The 19,622-nt window shown below is 45.3% G+C and overlaps 1 protein-coding gene across 1 annotated transcript; it reads left to right on the top strand.

Annotated features, from left to right (window-relative positions):
- Positions 1-1,452: 1,452 nt before the first annotated feature.
- Positions 1,453-19,302, top strand: LOC108221855 (probable LRR receptor-like serine/threonine-protein kinase At1g53430). The gene is made up of 22 exons (XM_064092789.1): positions 1,453-1,515; positions 1,656-1,727; positions 1,804-1,875; positions 1,972-2,043; positions 2,117-2,188; positions 2,309-2,380; positions 2,479-2,547; positions 2,630-2,701; positions 2,955-3,029; positions 3,145-3,210; positions 3,317-3,376; positions 3,484-3,503; positions 16,463-16,481; positions 16,563-16,612; positions 16,708-17,066; positions 17,148-17,343; positions 17,424-17,561; positions 17,645-17,766; positions 17,875-18,085; positions 18,179-18,416; positions 18,498-18,648; positions 18,731-19,302. The coding sequence occupies exons 7-22, from the start codon at positions 2,531-2,533 to the stop codon at positions 19,133-19,135; spliced, it is 2,199 nt and encodes a 732-aa protein (XP_063948859.1). The 5' UTR covers positions 1,453-1,515; positions 1,656-1,727; positions 1,804-1,875; positions 1,972-2,043; positions 2,117-2,188; positions 2,309-2,380; positions 2,479-2,530; the 3' UTR covers positions 19,136-19,302.
- The last annotated feature ends 320 nt before the right edge of the window (positions 19,303-19,622 follow it).

Below are 19,622 nucleotides of genomic sequence, written 5' to 3'. Positions count from 1 at the left end.
AATAAAAACTACGGAAGTTTCCATAAATAAACATTTCCTTCCCGCCTTTATTAAATCATCAATATGGATTTGCTAGTTTCTATATATGAACACATCACTGTCCCAACTAACCCTATGTATATAATCTATGCATTTGCTTCACACTGTAAATATTAATCCATAGCTGCTCCCTAGTTGAGAATTAATACATAGCTAGAGTGCACAAGTTTTATTAATGGAGTCTCTTCACAATATCACAATGATCATGAACAAGTTAGTCCATATCACTCTCTTGTATTTTCTGCTTATCGATGGCTTTAGATCTGAGTTTCTCGTACTCGAGGAAGAAGGTTCCAAGCCTCTCTTGCCCAAGGAAGAAGGTATCAATATATTCCGAATGTTGTTTAGTTGTTCTTATGTCGGTTTTTTTGACAAGATTCGGACACTACAACAGTTTTCGCATATTATAACAAAAAATTTCGTTGACAATTCATAAATTTCCTTTATTTAGTTATTCTTACATTGTTAGCATTGTTGTATTGTATGGTTATTTTTATTGATGAGATTTTTTTGACTTTTTCTTTTTTGGCAGTAAAAATTCTTGAAACAATATCATCGAAGCTACGTAACCCGTACTGGAACCTCAGCCCGAGTTCGTGTAATAATGTTGAAGATTTTAACGTGACATTTGGTTTTAATATATTCAGCGAAGTGAACTGCGATTGCTCGTATAATAATAACTCTGTTTGCCATGTCACGCGCATGTATGCTCCATTTCTGCTGTTTTCATATTTTCTAAGTGTTTTATGCATATTCCTTTGAACATGTTTGTAGCTGTATGCTCGGTCTAAGGATAAAACCGAGAATGATTTTAGCGTGAGAATACATGAAAAGTATTGTCTGACATGTGTTTTGCACTTTTTCTATTCGTTGTTATGCAAAATCTTAAAATTCAATAAAATTGTTTTCACGTGTTCTCACAGTAAAACTGTTCTTATCTCTATTCATTGATATGCAAAATGTTAAGAGTTCAGCAAAATTGTTCTCACATGTTCTCACGTTAAAACTATTCTTACTCGAGCCAACAAGCCTTTAGCGCGTAAAATTGCAACTATGTCTTAAGTTTACTATATACATCTTGCAGCCGGTTGAAGGGCTTAAATCTGACAGGAGAATTACCTGATGAATTTGCACAACTGACTCATCTTGGAGACATGTAAGTATCTTCTTCTGGTTTTCGCATTTCAATTTGTATGTTCATAGGTCTACGAGCTATTGTCCTGTCTTTGGTCTTTAGCATAATCGGTTTGGTCTGTTCAGCAGGTAATAATTAAGGGATTGAAATTGTGAGTCTGCTTTCAGTTTCTTCGCTAATGCATTTAAGCATGCTTCTATTTCATACGTTTCAGAAACCTATGTCTCTTGTGTCAAATATGATCTAACACATACCTTTTATGATTTATACAGAAATCTGTCACATAACTATATTAGCGGAACCATTCCCAAAGCTTTTGGTCAGCTGAGCGTCTACTTTCTGTATGATTTTGTTCGGATACTTGCTCTTGTTTTTTTTCAGATTTTTGTTGTGGCAGTAGAGCAAACTAAAAATATCTCTGAATTAAACGACCTATATGACCTGTTAAAGCTGTAGTAAAGTAGCACTCTGGTTTCTGCAGATCCCTTTTGGGAAATCGTCTCCATGGGTTGATTCCTGCGGAGCTAGCCAATGTCACTACTCTTGAGGAGCTGTAAGTTTAGAATATGATCTGCAATTGGGCTTTTAAATGAAATTTTTCTCAACTTAATCTGAGCTGAATTTTTTAGGTTGTTGGAAGATAATCTACTTGAAGGGCCTCTTCCTCAGAACTTCGGAAATTTGATTGGCTTGAGGAGATTGTAAGAAATCTAATCACATGCTTCTAGGCATATATGTTTTAACACTTTTATCAATATTTGGTATATTGATGGAATTCTTGCAAACAATCTGCACAGCATCCTTTCGGCAAATAAATTCAATGGAACAATACCAGAAACATTTGGCAACTTGAAGAATCTAACGGATTTGTAAGAAATTCTCTATCTGTACTATATATATCTAAGTTAAACAGAAAGTCTGAAAATTATCTGCTACCTGCAGTAGAATAGATGGGAATGAATTCTCTGGGAAGATACCTGATTTCATTGGAAACTGGACAAATATTACAAGACTGTGAGTAATTATTGTTGATTACGTTTGAATGTTCAGTTTGATTCTGATTCATTGTCAGGAAAAATCTATAAGCCACATTTACATATACCTCTCACTGAACATGCTAATTTTTTTTTGCAGGGACTTGCAAGGAACAGGACTGGAGGGGCCCATTCCATCGAGCATCTCCAGTTTAAAAAATATTACAGAACTGTAAGAATAACTCAAGTATCTCGCCAATGCTTATTATAGTTGATTCTTGGTTCGGCCTTTTGAGATCAGTTGATAACTTCAGTGCTTTCTGTTGGTAGGAGGATATCTGATCTGAGTGGAGCAAATTCAACCTTCCCTGATTTAAAAGATATGCAGCTGCATGTTCTGTGAGTTGTAATTGAACTTTGTCGGATGCTAATGTGTTCCCTTGAAATATTAGCCTAATCTGTCTTTCTTTTTATGATGCAGGATATTGAAAAATTGCTTGATCAAAGGAGCAATTCCAGAATACCTAGGTGGATTTAGCGAATTAAAAATCCTGTAAGCTAATATTTTCATTGATCAACAAAATTTTATCCCTTTGTGTGCTTCTATCTGGTATTGTTTCACCATAGGCCATAGCTAAATCTTCTTATTATAAGTCTTCATCAAAATGCATTGCATGCTTCTATAGTGTATGCTGTGCAGTGTCGATTGCTAAAACCTGCAGAAACACGTATGCCTGTGGAAAGATATCAAACTTCAAAAATTTATCATTTTGACTTCTACCTGTTTTTTTTCCTTTTTTTGGCAGAGATCTGAGTTTTAATAGCTTGTCCGGCCAAATACCAGATTCAATGGCGTCCTTAAACCTTTATTTGAAATTTATGTACGCGTCTACTTAATTTACTCCAGATAGCATACTTGTTTACTTTCTCATCAGTGTAGTCTGCAACTTTGTGTACTGCTCAGAAGTGTGACACCAACTTGTGATTTGAATTTAGGTTTCTGAGTCACAATTCATTGACTGGAGAGATACCAAGTTGGATTACTGGCAGCGAAGGAAATTTGTTAGTTCTTTACATAACTTTCATTTCGATGTGCATAAGAAACACATGGCCGGCTTAAGGTCAATGTAAACTGTAATTACAGAGTTCAAAATTGTATTCACTGCAGTGATCTATCTTACAACAATTTTACGCGGGCAGCTGATTATAACTGCCAGCCATCTAAAGTGTAAGTTTCCCACTTCGTATACTCTATTAAGTTCACATTCATATAATTCCTCAGAAAGAGAGAGTACAGATACATATTGATTTAAATTCGTTTTGTATCTTTCACAGGAATCTTGCTTCTAGCATGTTGTTGTGGCCGTTTTTATACTATGTGAAGGAGAGGACGCGTCCTCCCCAGACATGGTCCGGGAGGAGCGGTCTCTTGTCCAGGAAGAAGAACATGAAGACAAGGAAGAGGAAGGACGCGTCTCCCCGCGAAGGACGCGCCCTTTGACTTAAAGAATGACATAATTATGAAATAAGTATGAGAGGGAGGATGAGTGAGTCTCCGTGACGACCCTTCCGAGGGATATGAAGACTAGTTACCAAGCTCATTTGGTAGTTATCAGGCTCATCTGATAGTTCCCGGGCTCATCCGGGCATGATCTACAATCCTCAATCCTGCTATCTGCCGAGTTGACCCTCGTGTGGGGGCTTGAGGTGATCATGGTTCTTGAAGGCCCTCCGGGGTAATGTGAAGGCCGATCATATGTCTGAATCCTGTATTCTGGTGAGTTAGTCCTCATTGGGGGATTGAGACGATCGTGTAAGTTGGCTCCTAGTCTACCTTGTCTGAAGATGAAGACCTCACCGGGAGGTGAGGACATGTCCCTGCTCCTCGAGGGGTTGGTCATGGCTTGCCCAGATAACTTCTCCATAAGAGTCGTGGTAGATGCTATCTCTCGTAGTGGAGATATCGTTGAATCCGTGATCTATTTGGATTAGGAGTCTGAGGTGGTCATACTCAAGACTAATTCTAATAGGAGTAGGACTCTCCAGGATGGGCCTTCGGCCTATCTCCGATCTTATCGCCAAGAGGCCTAGTCCTGATCAAACTAGGACTCCTGGTTCCATAGAACTACGTATGGCTTGATCCCCTATATAAAGGGGTACGTAGGCACATCAGGGGGATATATCGAGAGTTGTGAGAACGAGAGCAGAAATATATTCCCTTGATCTCAGCCACCCTCAAACACTGAAAACCACCGCCTACGGCGGATCTTCGTCATATAATCACCGTGAAACACCTTATTCCGGCAACGAACCTCACGTTTGTTGATTCACCAAATTCCTCTATCAACAAATTGGCGCTAGAAGGAGGGGACTAGGTGAAATCTCAAAGAGGAAGAGATGGCCAATCACGATGATGACCCATATGAAGGAGATTACTATGTCGAAGATGAACCAGTAGAACCATACTCACCGGTGCACATACAGGACCCCCGCACTTTGCCGAACAACCCACCCCCGGTTGTAGTCAGTAACACGGAGCTCCTTAGTGCCCTCCACCGAATGGAACAAAGTCAAGCGAGGTATGATGCGAGGTTAGATACCATGGAGTCTGTGCTCGAAGAACTCGTCCCTAGACACTCGCGCCATTCCAAAAGCCATGGCAGGAGAGGGCGTAGACGTTTCAGACGACCAACCCCCCGAATGTTGGAATACGGAGATGCGCCTCCCGACGCTAACCTCCCACCAGGAGCCATAATAAGCCAAGGAGTCTACGACGCAAACGGCGCGCCCCTGGACGTGACCACGCCTCCCGCACAAACGGGAGAGGCGGGACAAGAGACGGTCAACCAAAACGCAGACGCCCGACCCCTGGCTGAAAGATTAGGTATCACCCCGGACAGCCTGGCTATGATTGTGCGAATGGCAGAACAGGAGCAGAGAAGGCCTTCCCAGGGAAATGGCGCGCCCCTGCGTCCTCAAGGGAACGACGCGCCCCCTGAGGCGAGACGTGAGGCAGGAACGAGCAGGACATACCGGGGAGTACGGGGAAGAGGAAGAGGCCTCATACCAAACTCAAGGGGAAGGCGCCGAGGGGGACCCGTGATAGAGTACCTTCCTTCGCAAAGCGACTCGAGCCAGCACACCCCGCACCCAAGAGCCACGGGAAGGACGCGCCCCCTTGGCAATCAAGGAGACACGCCCCCCCAAGGCCCGCCTACTGCCAATCAACAGGCCACGTCACCTCCAATCATAACTACTGCCAATCAACAGGCTACGTCACCTCCAATCATAACTACTGCCAATCAACAGGCCACGCCACCTCCAATCATAACTACCGTCAATCAGCAAGCCACGACAACTCCACCCACTTCCACTCCACAGCAAACGCTCGCCCAAATCGTCCAACCAACCGCTACCCAGACTCAAGCCAACAACGCGCTTCAGACCACGGTGGCCAACACAAACCTAACAACCACCACCACTCCCCCTCCGGTAAATACTCAGACTATTCCAGGAGTCGGAACGATTAACCCCGAAGATCTGAAGAAGTTACTAGCCCTTCTGCAAGCCAGCGCTGCCACGACGGCACCACAGATCTCGTCACCATTTACCGCAGCAGTCCGCGAAGCCCAACTACCAACCGGTTTCAGAAACCTGAATGCAGATCTCCGCTATCACGGGAATGCCGACCCCCGCGAATTCCTGATCAGATTCAACATTGAAATGGACTTATATCAAATCCCCGACCTGGTCAGGTGTAGGTTCCTAGCAGCGACCCTGAGGGACAGCGCTCAACAATGGTTTCAAAAGTTGGGAGGAGGAGTCATCTCCTCTTGGGAAGGTATGCAGCAGATGTTCATGACGCAATTCCAAGCCGCAACCAAATACGCTCCACCCGTCACTACACTCGCCAACGTCAAGCAACGTGACAACGAAACCTTGACCGCATATTTCAAGAGGTTTAATCAGGAATCCATGGGAGTGAAGGGAGCCTCAGACGAAACCCTGAAGAACTTCCTTATTGCTGGACTCAAGGTTGGTACCGACTTCTGGAAGCACCTCCAAGGGAAGGACCCGGCCTCCCTGTCCGAGCTATATTCCGCAGCCGAATCCTTCAAAAAGGTAGAGCAGTCGTTGGCCGAGAACCAAAAGGAGATCGCCAAATCTAAATACAAAAGAAAAGACCGTACTCCCAGTCCAGAACCAAGAGGACGCGCCCGCTCTCCGGGAAGGGTGAATATGACTTCAAGCAAAAGGACTTGGAGTCCTCCTCCGAGACAGTCAGGAGTTTATACCCCGCTAACAGCCTCAGCTGAACACGTCTACGCGATGACCAAGGATAAGGTGCCGTTCCAGAAACCTCAACCTATTCCCCAACATATAGCCAGGGACAAAAAGAAGTATTGTGACTTCCATGAATCAGCAGGACATAGCACCTCCGAGTGTCGGCATCTGAAAGAGGAAATCGAATATTTACTCAAAGAAGGATACCTAACGGAATGGGTAAAAAAGTACAGGACAGACCATCCTCCGGAAAGACGCGGCCTCGGTGCTTCACAGAATGACAGAGCTGATGAAAAGCAGAGCGATACTCAGTTTATAAGGGAAGGTAGCATCAGGAGCATATTTGGGGGACCTTACATAGGGGGAGGCAGTCGAAAGGCAATGGAGAAATATGCTAAGGAAGCGAAGGACTACCCTCTTACCAACGTGAACCATCTGTCGGCCAGAGCCCCACGAGTATTTAAGGGAGAAACCATGGACATCACCTTTACGGAGGACGATGCGAGGTGGGTACACCATCCCCATAATGATGCTTTGGTGGTCGCCATCCGCATCGCCACCTTAAATGTTCATCGAGTATTTGTTGACAATGGTAGTTCGGTTAACATTCTATACTATGACACCTACAAGAAGATGGGATTACCAGACAAGGACATGACCGTAGAAAATCTCTACATATATGGCTTCGGAGGAGAGGCCATCAAAGCCAAAGGAACCATACGCTTACCAGTCACTTTAGGAGAGGCTCCACGAGCGGCCACTCAAATTTCCGAGTTTGTGGTCATCGACCATCCCTCGGCGCATAATGCGCTTATGGGACGCCCCCTCTTGAAGGACATGAGGATAATCACCTCCATTTATCATCTTACTTTGAAGTTCCCCACCCCGGGAGGAGTTGGTTGTGTGAAGGGATCCCAATATGAATCTCGCGATTGCTATGGCCGGTCACTCAAGAATTTTCGAGACAGAAGGGGAGTGCTGCCCCACGAAGAACTTCACTCGGTCCATGCTCTCTATCTTGTCCAGTATCCGGAAAGCGACAGCGAAGACATGCCCAGCACCCCACTACTCAGAGGACGCGTCCCTCAAAAGGGCGAGCCCACTCTTGTCGATGAATCAACGTCCGAAGAATGTGAAGAATTGGTTATCGAAGTGGAAGAGGCACCTCCGAGGAAAGTCAGAAAAATGGATCCAGAGGAAATCGTCATGGAATTAGAGGAGCCCTCTCCTCCCAAAAAAGCCTCTGACGATACATCTTCAGAACCAAGGGAAACCCCGCACCAGTTCGACTTCGACTTAGACCCGAGATTACCCATGCAAGTGCAGAACACAGGGCCAGCTGAGGATACGATCGACGTGCAAGTTACACCGGGGAGTGATGGCAAGATCCTGAAGATAGGGTCCAAACTAGGTCCAGAGGTAAAGAGCAAGCTAATAGAATTCCTTACAAATAGCCTCGACGTATTTGCTTGGAGCCACGAAGATATGGTGGGGATAGACCCGGCAATTATGTGCCATCACCTGAATGTCGACCCCTCTAAAAAAGGTGCTAGACAAAAGAGAAGACCCATCAGCGGAGAAAGAGCCGAAGCCCTGCAGGAGGAAGTCGATCGCCTCCTGAAAGCAGGATTGGTAAAGGAGTCGTTCTACCCGAAATGGCTGGCAAATCCCGTACTTGTTAAGAAACCCAACGGAAAGTGGCGCACATGCATAGACTTCACGGATCTCAACAAGGCGTGTCCAAAGGATAGCTTCCCACTCCCTCGTATCGACCAGCTAGTAGATTCAACGGCAGGACACGCCCTCCTCAGCTTTATGGATGCCTACTCGGGATACAATCAGATCCCCATGTATGAGCCTGACCAGGAGCATACCTCCTTCATCACGGACAGAGGCCTATATTGCTACATTGGTATGCCGTTTGGGCTTATTAACGCAGGGGCGACTTACCAGCGATTGGTGAACATGATGTTTAAGGATCAGATTGGGAAGACAATGGAAGTATACGTGGATGACATGCTGGTTAAGTCCAAGAAGGATACCGACCATGTTGCCCACTTGTCAGAGATGTTCGAGATCTTGAGGAAATACAGGATGAAGCTCAACCCACAGAAATGTGTGTTTGGGGTGGAGTCAGGGAAATTCCTTGGTTTTATGGTTAACCACCGAGGCATAGAGGCCAACCCAGCAAAGATCAAGGCATTATTAGACATGAAGTCTCCAGCCAATATCAAGCAAGTGCAAAGTCTGACAGGAAGGATAGCCGCCTTGAACAGGTTCGTGTCAAAGTCGTCAGAAAAATGCAAGGAGTTTTTTAAGGCCATAAAGGGCGCGTCTAAAGATTTCGAGTGGACGGAGGAATGTGAGGATGCCTTTATAAAAATCAAAAAGCACTTGGGCGAACCACCCCTCTTGGCCAAACCTCAGGAAGGGGAGACGCTTGTCCTCTACTTAGCCGTTTCAGACTACTCCATAAGCGCTGTATTGGTGAAAGAAGATGAGGAGGGGCAGTCCCCAATCTACTACGTGAGCAAGAGGTTGCTAGACGCAGAGACTCGCTACACAAGTATGGAGAAGCTGGTATATGCCCTGGTACATGCAACTAGGAAATTGCGACCATACTTCCAGGCTCATAAAGTGGAGGTCAGGACGGCGTACCCCCTCCGACAAATCATGCATAAACCAGAAGTAACCGGTAGGATGATGAAGTGGGCAGTCGAGTTGGGGCAGTTTGACCTAGATTACAAACCAAGAACCGCCATCAAAGGACAGGCCCTAGCAGATTTTATCTTGGAGTTCCCTGAAGATGGAGAGGAGTCTGGTCTCCTGATCAAATATGATCCCGACCTACCACCGCAGCAGGCATGCCCCAAGGAAAGCATACCCGAACTCTGGTGGATATTGCATACAGATGGAGCAGTAAATAATGAAGGAGCGGGAGCTGGGATAGTACTCGTGAGCCCGGAAGGACATAGACTCTTGAACGCAACTCACTTTACCTTCCAGCTCTCTAACAATGATGCAGAGTATGAAGCCCTAATCGGAGGGCTAAGGCTTGCTCTGGAAATGAAGGTGAGAAAGCTCGTTATAAAGGTCGACTCCATGCTGGTGGTCGAACACATCAAAGGAGGATACCAAGCAAAGGGGCCTAAGACGGCGATATATCTCAGGTGCGTTCAGGGATTACTAGATCAGTTCAAAGAGGTACAGGTAAACAGAGTACCCAGAGAATTTAACGGGGATGCCGACGCTCTCGCGAAGTTAGCATCTCAGAAAGATCCGGCACTGTTGGGAGTTATCCGCCTAGAGATACAGGAGGTACCTAGCATCCCCGAGCTTGAGGTAACAGAAGTACAAGACAAGAGTGAAAATTTAACATGGATGACCCCAATCTGGAAATACATCAAGGAGGGTACGCTGCCCGAAGATAAAGCTGAAGCCCGAAAGTTAAAATACAAGGCTGCCAGATATGTGGAATATGATGGGAAGTTGTATAAAAGAGGCTTTAATCAGCCCCTTCTCAAATGCATAGATGGGGAGGAGTGCACTTATGTGATGAGGGAGGTCCACGAAGGCATATGCGGAAACCACTCGGGAGGCAACTCACTGGCCATGAAGATTTTGAGACAGGGATACTACTGGCCAACTTTGAGGAGTGATGCTTTCAATTTCGCCAGAGCATGTGACAAGTGCCAGCGATTCGCCAATTTCACCAATAGCCCAGCCACGTCTCTCACCAGCATGACTAGTCCTTGGCCCTTCGCTATGTGGGGGATAGACTTGATCGGAGAACTCCCAAAAGCCAAGGGAGGAGTGAAGTATGCAGTGGTTGCGGTCGACTACTTCACCAAATGGGCAGAGGCCGCACCCTTGGCCACCATCACAGCCAAGAAAATAACAGATTTTGTTTTTAACTCTATTGTTTGCAGGTTTGGAGTCCCTTACAAGCTGATCTCGGATAATGGAAAGCAGTTCGACAGCAAAGAGCTAAGAGGCCTATGTGAAAATCTCGGAATCAAGAAAGATTTTGCGGCGGTGTACCATCCCCAAAGCAACGGGCAGACGGAGGCGGTCAACAAAATCATCAAGCATACTCTGAAGACAAAGCTGGAAGATAGCAAAGGGAATTGGCCGGAAGAACTCCCCATGGTCCTATGGTCTTACAACACAACTCCTAGGACAACGACTGGGGAGTCGCCCTTCGTCCTATCTTATGGGTGCGAGGCCATGGTCCCAATCGAGATTGGAGCAGGGTCATTCAGGAGGGACTACTTCGACCAACTGGATAATGATGCAAGTCAGAGATTATACTTGGATATGATTGAAGAAATCAGAGCTACATCGCAACTACGCCTGGCCGCGTATCAACGTAGGACGGCCAAGTATTACAACAACAAAGTAAAGGCTCACCCCTTCCAAGTTGGGGACCTTGTCCTTAGAAAGGTTGTGCTCAACAACAAAAATCCCCAACATGGAGTCTTCGGAGCCAACTGGGAAGGCCCTTATAGAGTCAAGGTCATATTATGGAAGGGCACTTACAGATTAGAAGACTTAGATGGGAAGCCCGTTCCACGACCTTGGAACGCGGAACATCTAAAGAAGTATTATCAGTAGCCACAGGCTACGTAGACTAGCAATGAATAATCATCATACCTAGTCTAGGGGAGTAGTATACATACGCCCTTCTTTAGACTAAGGCCCTTGCTAGTCTTTTTATGTCCCCTTGGAGTTAACAGCTCCTTGGGACGGGTGCGGTTTCGTACTCGAGCGAATTAGTTATCTGATTTACTATGGGCCAAAGGCCATATTACGATTCAGTTATCCTTAATAAAAGGCCTAGAGCCACTCTGTTTTCCATACAAAAACGTGTGTAATGTATTTTAATATCAGGCGCGCCCACCAGATTCTGGGGAAGACGCGCCCCCCTGACCATTTAATAGGGGTTGCCCGGAGAATGATGGCTTAATAATCATGAGTTATGAAAACAAGAAAAACATTACAAAAGACGCGTCCCCATGGATGTGTGGAGGCCGCGCCCCCTCTTCCCTTGAACTTTCTGTGTAAAATAATGGCTTAAAAGTGGATGAACTATCCACTGAGATGCAAGAGTTCTAGAGGCGCGTCCTTCCCCCACCATTCATAAGACAAATCACTTGGGGAGTAGTGCGAACAAAACTTTCATGTAAAGTGAAGCCAAGTGAAATTATTATCTGTGAGGACGCCTCCTCCGGAAGACGGCGCATTAATCTATTTAGCATGGAATATGATCGTCTTTAAAAAACGTTTAAGAAGGTTATGTTGCCCTAAGTAGCGGTCGATAAACATCCCCAAGCGGAGGACGCGCCCTCTCATGTCAATAATATCCTGAGAGGAAGGGCGCGACCCACTCCGTGTTAAAAAGAGTAATTTATCTTCGTGTTTATGACAAGAAAATGCAGGAGCATGACTTGCATCTTTGAGTGAAAGGTTGATGTCTACATAAGGGAGGACGCACTCACCCGGGAAAGGCTCGTCCTTCCCCTGCCTTATCATTTATACTATTATGTGAATATAAACACGAAGGCATGAAAGAAAGTGACAAACAAAAGACTGTGCAAAACGCAATTAGAAGTTTAGGGCGCGCCCCATAAAACAAAGTAATTATTAATTACAATCTGCAAGGTTTTACAGAGGGCCTGCTCCTCGAAATATCTAGAACATTCATTGTTTGATACAAGGCTGGATTGAATAGTAACATAGGTTAAGGATCAGACGCGTCCTCTCCTTGATGGCCGCCCTCCTGGCGCGCCGTTCCTTCAGCTGCCTCCTTGGCCAGGGTGGCCTCCAGTTCTGCCTTCTTGGCCGCCATCAGCTCAGGATGCTCCTCTGGGAACTTGGCCATGAAATCGGCTGCAGTCTTCCCAAACTTGGGAAGCCAATCATAGTTAGGCTCCCCAGAGAGGAACGTAGCAATATAGCTACAAACGCCCTCAAAGAAGGACGCGCCTTCAACCTTATCTTTCTCCTCCACCAGACTCTGGTTGGAAGACTCGAGGGTGGAGTTCGCCTTCTTTAGATCAGCAATTTCCTTGTCAAGGCGCGCCCTTTCGGAAGATAAGCTCTCCTCGGCTGCCTTTTTGGCGCTCTCGGCTGCTTGCAACGCCTTCTCCTGCTTCTTCGCATCTTTTTTAAGCTGGGAGACCTCCTTCTCAAGATTCGAAAGGCGCGTCTCCTGAGCCACCTTAGCATTCTCTCGGTCCATGTTATGAACCAACATCTCACAGCTGGCCTTGAGGATCCATGCATCCTTATCGGCCTCGGACTTGGCGCGCCATGCTCTTAATTCCTCGTCTGAGGCGATAGACGCGCCTATCTCACCTAGAGCCCTGCTCGTTAGGCCAGTGGAGGATTGCCCTTTCTTCAACACCCTCTGTCTTTTCTGGACCCGAGAATCCTCCTGTGCAGGATTGGCCTTGTCACCCTGCTTCTGGGTATCAAGGACGGGCGCGCCCCGTTTTGATCCCGAGGGTTGGGAGGACGCGCCCTCCCCAAGCCTGGTCCGGTTGAAAAAAGCAGGGACGTTCGCCATATCTGCATAGCAATGGTAAAGGCACGTTAGTCATGTACATAAGTTAATAAACCAGAGATATGAATAAGAAATGTGCTTCAAAAGTAAACAAGTAAGATGTGGCCAATACATAAAAGGTGTAAGACGCGCCTTGAAGGTACAGGGAAGGCGCGCCCCATCATACCTTGGTCAGATAAATCTTCCGGACTCGGCTCCCTGGACTCTTTCCTAGAAAACCTATGCTTTCTGTCCGTGAGGGGTTTGCCGTCTCTAAACACTTTGAACCCCACCTTAGTGCCTATGGTGGGGGAAAGGAAACCAGCCCTAACAAGATTCGGGGTGGTGACGAGAAGTGTCATGTTCTTCCTCTCGTGAGGAAGATTCAAAATGTGTTGCGCCCTTTCCAGAGCCTCATTCTCTAGGGAGGGCATCCCTCGTTCAACTAAAGAAGGCAAAGGACGAGTCAATAAAAAGGATTTTAATAGATGGAAGGACGCGTCCTGAGGAAAAGTGCTGACCTGGAGAAATGTTGAACTGCGTCCTAACTCTTTTAACGTCATAGACGTAAAAGAAAGGTTCTTTCCATTTCTTGATGTGGGAGGCGCGCCCTTCACTAAATCCCTTGTTGTTGTGTTGCTTCCTGACAACAAGGAAGAAGTAGCCCAAAGAGCTTCTCGTGAGCCGGAAGAAATAGCTTAGCTCCTCCATAGAGGGCGCGCCGTACCCCTCGTCTTTGTATAGAATGTATAGGCCTGCTGCCAACTTGTAGGAGTTTGGTGACAGCTGGATGGGTGCGATGTCAAACCATTCGCAGATGGCCTCGAAGTATTCATGTAAAGGCGCGCCCACTCCTAAGCTCACATGTCGGGGGGTCAGGACAAGGCGAGGAATTCTGTAGTTTCCTATGTCGAATCGATGGGCCCTCATTCCCTCGAGGGGCACCACAGCAATCCCCTTTTGCTCATAGTAGGCCATTGTCCATTCCAGCTCCTCCCAAGAAAGTGAAGAAGGTTGGTCTACACAGCTTAGCTTCCCCTTATTCTTCTTTATTTCTTCGACCATTTTGGAAGAAAGCTCCATATCCTCATACTCAGTCCAATCTACGTCTTCTTCCCATTCTTCCACCTTTGGATGTGAGTATGGCTCAGGAGAAGGTGGAGGAGATGGGTGAGCCCTGGGTGCCTTACTTGAGGACGCGCCTTGAGGGCTCTCTTGGCTATCCTCGCTAGCTTGGTGAGAGGACGCGCCCTCATTCCCTTTGTCCGATATCTCGTAGTTGGAATCGTTTTTGTCGGATGAAGGAGAAGAAGTGCTGTGCTCTGAAGAGGAGGAGATGATTTGGTACATTCTGCCCACGCCCTTTCGCTTGGGCGCGTCCTCGGGATCCTCCAGCCAGTTTTCAAAATCCGAATCGTAGTCTGTGGGGCGGCCCGTCATGGTAGGGGTGCTGATGGCTTCCTCAACAGGTGGTGGAGGGGGTGTATGAGGAGTTGAAGAATGTGAAGATTCCATATCTCGTGCGAGGTTGTGAAGGATTCTCTCTTTCTCGTCTTCAGAGAGAATGTAGGAAGGGCGGGGTGGAGTTGGAGAAAAGATCTCTGGAGGAGAGATAGAAATTCCCCGTTGTCCGAGAAAGCTCCTAAATGGGTGAAAGGGAGGAGACGCGCCCTCGTCTGCCAGCTGAAAGAAAACAATAAAGGAACGGCTGTCAGGGCGCGCCTCTTGGAAAATAAGATTAAGGAAACTGGGTAGTTAGAAAAAGGCATAGAAGGGAGTAACGATTCAAGGATAGGAGAAGGCGCGTCTTGCAGGTAGGCCGCGCCCTCTCGTTGGATGGATGGATCTTGATAGAAAGGGTTACACAAATAATGTGTACTACTAAGCAAGAAAATCAAGATGCGCGTAGGGCGCGCCCAGAGTTGAAGGACGCGCCTTGAGCCTAGATACGAATTTACATTCTACAAACACTTTTATCATATAGCTAAAGCGGATCTAATGGATCAAAGCATAGCATATACAGATATACATACATATATACAGATTGAAGAAATGAAGAACAGAGGGGTAACTGAAGAGACACATACTCAGATCTAACAAATTACTTGACGAAACTTGAACAAAGTGGATGAAAAATGTACCTTTGGAGATGGTGAAGGGAATGAGTGCTTAAAATCTGCAAATGGAGGTCGGAAAATGCGGTGTTGTGCTCGGAAAGTTCAAATCGCCGGAGAGATGGATAACGGTCGTGAGAAATGGAGAAGACGAGTTTCTGAGGGGTATTTATAGAGGAAAGGGGGACAGCTGGCATTTTGATTTTAAAATTGAAATTAAATGACAGGAGAAATGGTATGGATTCGTCAGGCAAGGGTCGAAAGAGGAGGACGCGCCTCTTGGAGAGGACGCGTCATGTCAATAGCTGGATTATCGTTTGAGCATTAGAGATTCCCCTAACATTTTTAATGATAGAAGAATCTGGGGAGTACTTGTTGTGGCCGTTTTTATACTATGTGAAGGAGAGGACGCGTCCTCCCCAGACATGGTCCGGGAGGAGCGGTCTCTTGTCCAGGAAGAAGAACATGAAGACAAGGAAGAGGAAGGACGCGTCTCCCCGCGAAGGACGCGCCCTTTGACTTAAAGAATGACATAATTATGAAATAAGTATGAGAGGGAGGATGAGTGAGTCTCCGTGACGACCCTTCCGAGGGATATGAAGACTAGTTACCAAGCTCATTTGGTAGTTATCAGGCTCATCTGATAGTTCCCGGGCTCATCCGGGCATGATCTACAATCCTCAATCCTGCTATCTGCCGAGTTGACCCTCGTGTGGGGGCTTGAGGTGATCATGGTTCTTGAAGGCCCTCCGGGGTAATGTGAAGGCCGATCATATGTCTGAATCCTGTATTCTGGTGAGTTAGTCCTCATTGGGGGATTGAGACGATCGTGTAAGTTGGCTCCTAGTCTACCTTGTCTGAAGATGAAGACCTCACCGGGAGGTGAGGACATGTCCCTGCTCCTCGAGGGGTTGGTCATGGCTTGCCCAGATAACTTCTCCATAAGAGTCGTGGTAGATGCTATCTCTCGTAGTGGAGATATCGTTGAATCCGTGATCTATTTGGATTAGGAGTCTGAGGTGGTCATACTCAAGACTAATTCTAATAGGAGTAGGACTCTCCAGGATGGGCCTTCGGCCTATCTCCGATCTTATCGCCAAGAGGCCTAGTCCTGATCAAACTAGGACTCCTGGTTCCATAGAACTACGTATGGCTTGATCCCCTATATAAAGGGGTACGTAGGCACATCAGGGGGATATATCGAGAGTTGTGAGAACGAGAGCAGAAATATATTCCCTTGATCTCAGCCACCCTCAAACACTGAAAACCACCGCCTACGGCGGATCTTCGTCATATAATCACCGTGAAACACCTTATTCCGGCAACGAACCTCACGTTTGTTGATTCACCAAATTCCTCTATCAACACATGTCATCTTCAGAAAGCAATTCGTAAGTTTCTATGGACATGGCATGTACTAGTTTCTTATAAGCACAACATGAACTGGAACTTACTCGTAGTTTGTATTGTAGAGTTGCTTGGTGCTTGAAGAAAGATCTCCCCTGCTCCCGAAAAAGTAAACGTAAGTGTAAAACCAATCTGGCTCTTCAACTATGATGATGAGTTACTTCTAAATTCTTCATATTCTGATTTAAAGAGCTACTCTGAAACCCGCAGATCACTCACTTTTTATCAATTGTGGAGGAACCACAACGGACTGGGGAGGACACGAGTATGAAGAGGACTTAGTTCCAGAAGGTCCATCATACTTTTCTTATTATTCTTCGGAGAAATGGGCATATAGCAGTACAGGAGTGTTTTTGAACAATGACAGAGGCAATTTTCTTGCAATGAACAACAACATGAGTGAAGAAATTTATAAAACAGCACGCCTCGCCCCTTCTTCACTCAAGTACTATGGACTTTGCTTGCGAAGTGGTAGTTACAAAGTTCGCCTCCACTTTGCTGAAATACAGTATTCTGATGACATGACATATAACAGCATTGGAAGGCGCATTTTTGATGTATCCATCCAAGTAAGTGGGAGGCGCATTTATATTTCTAGCCTTAGAAATAGGCTTATTCTAGTCCAGGCTTAACATTTTGTTTCTGTACAGGGAAAACTTATACGGAAGAACTTTAACATTGCTGAAGAAGCCAAAGGATTCGGAAAGGCAATCACCTTGGATAATGATGTTACCGTCGTTAATGGTACTCTGGAGATCCATCTGTACTGGGCAGGGAAGGGAACTACCCTAGTTCCTGACAGAGGTGTATATGGACCTCTTATATCAGCAATCACTGTAACTCCAAGTTAGTACATTCTTGAATTCTGCTTGTTCAGCTTATATTGTTCTGCCTTTTCATGAGTCCTAATCATAGTCTTCTTGTAGACTTTCATGTTGAAACTGGTGATTTCTCTACTGAAACTATAGTTGGCATTGTGGTTGGGGCATTTGTCATTGTGATCTTGATTCTTTTAGTACTCTGGAAAACGAGGTGCCTAGGAAAAAAAGACGTCGAAGATAAAGGTCAGAGATTTTGTTAACATAAAATTAATATAAAAACAGTACTATTGGCTTCCTTCTGTAACATATGACTAAACTTGATACAGAACTCCGACAAGCTATAGAGTCACGAACTGCTTACTTTAGCCTGAGACAGATCAAAGCTGCGACCAACGACTTTGATTGTGCTAATAAGATTGGTGAAGGTGGATTCGGGCCAGTTTACAAGGTATAATACTTGCTTTCTTCTTTGAGCTTCAAGCATTGCAACATAGACATAGAATTTAGATAAAAATCTTAGGTTGCAGGTAATTCATGTTTATTTGGCTTCTTGTAGGGAGTCCTACCAGATGATGCAGAAATAGCTGTTAAGCAGCTATCACCCAAATCAAAACAAGGAACCCGTGAATTCATCAACGAATTAGGCATGATAGTGGCTGTGCAACACCCGAACCTTGTGAAGCTTGTCGGCTGTTGTATAGAAGGAGACCAGTTGTTGCTCGTATATGAGCACATGGAGAACAATAGTCTTGCTAGAGCACTTTTCGGTAGATACTTCACTCATTTTCACATGCATTTTCTTCATCGTGATAGCCTTATGGTTTTCATCTCATCCTTTAAATTGGTTGTTCACTTGTAAGGTCGCGAGGAACAGCTCTTGAACCTGGATTGGCCGTCTAGGAAGAAAATATTCTTACAGATAGCGAGAGGCCTGACTTATCTTCACGAAGAATCAAGGCTGAAAATTGTACACAGAGACATTAAGGCTACTAATGTGCTGCTTGACAGAGATCTTAATGCAAAGATAGGCGATTTTGGTTTGGCTAAGCTGGATTCAGAAGAAAAGACCCATATCAGCACACGAATTGCTGGAACAATGTGAGCATTTCTTTTCTTAGTATTTCTTTAAGAGAATAATCATTATGCATGCATGGTGATTTCTGCATTTCTTGTTCTCAGAGGCTATATGGCTCCTGAATACGCAATGAGGGGCTACCTGACTGACAAAGCAGATGTGTACAGCTTCGGAATTGTTGCACTGGAGATTGTCAGTGGGAAAAGCAACAACAATTTCAGACCAATAGAGGAGTTCATGAATCTTCTTGATTGGGTAAGCTTTCAATGATCACTCTGACCTCTGAATTTTTATTCTCAAGACAAAACTTATGATCATGTTTTTTGTTTCTCAATAGGCCTATGTCCTTCAGGAGCAGGGAAATCTTTTGGACCTCGTAGACCCGATTCTTGGCTCAAACTACTCCAAGAAAGAGGCGCTAAGGATGTTAAACTTAGCACTAATGTGCACGAATCCATCGCCTACTCTGAGGCCATCAATGTCTACTGTCATTAGTAAATTTCAAGGCAAAAAGAGAATCCGAGCACCCATAGTCAATCGAGCAACAGAGCATGCTATGAGTTTCAAGTCATTTGATAACATTTCACTGGACAGTCGAACACAGTCATCCTCTGAAGAAAGCCGCGAAGAAAGGACCCTTTCGATCAGTGATTCATGCCGTGCTTATTCAATGTCTGCCAGAAGCAACCATGCTGATATGGACAATTATACTCCAGAAACCAAGATTCTCCAATCTGCATGATCTGTATAGACAAATTTCTTACTTCATTGATCGGATTTTCTAGTATGTGCCCAGAGGCGGATCTTAGAAGGGGCAAGAGGGGGCAACTGACCCCCTTAATTTTTTTTTTATTAATATTATACATATTTTTAGGTTGTAAAATTGAAATTGACCCCCCTTAATTTTTTTGTGACCCCTTTTAATTTTTTTTACAAAAAAATTGACCCCCCTTAACTTCATAGCCAGATCCGCCACTGTATGTGCCCTTATGAATACGGATTTCCTAGTGTAAAATATTTCTCCAAACTATGTTTATATTTTTTTCACTTCAAACACGAAATTTACCAGCTTATGGTATTTTATGTAAATATTATGTCTATTCCCCTTGGAATCGATCACATGGAGTACGAGTCCTGTTATATTCTTCAGCATGGGCGAGCTATCATTGGTCGTCAAGTGGCCTGAATAGACAGACCACAGGCCATAGCAGCAGCATTTGGGTGTGTGT

The sequence above is a fragment of the Daucus carota genome, chromosome 5, assembly GCF_001625215.2.
Source record: "Daucus carota subsp. sativus chromosome 5, DH1 v3.0, whole genome shotgun sequence".
In the NCBI taxonomy this organism is placed as follows: Eukaryota; Viridiplantae; Streptophyta; class Magnoliopsida; order Apiales; family Apiaceae; genus Daucus; species Daucus carota.
This window is presented reverse-complemented; position numbering and strand designations above follow the sequence as displayed.

What these genes read in the sequence shown, in the direction of transcription:
- LOC108221855 (XM_064092789.1), top strand. An exon ending in AGCAATCACTGTAACTCCAA is followed by an intron (nt 17,344 to 17,423) that starts GTTAGTACATTC and finishes GTCTTCTTGTAG; the next exon opens with ACTTTCATGTTGAAACTGGT. An exon ending in ACACGAATTGCTGGAACAAT is followed by an intron (nt 18,417 to 18,497) that starts GTGAGCATTTCT and finishes TCTTGTTCTCAG; the next exon opens with AGGCTATATGGCTCCTGAAT.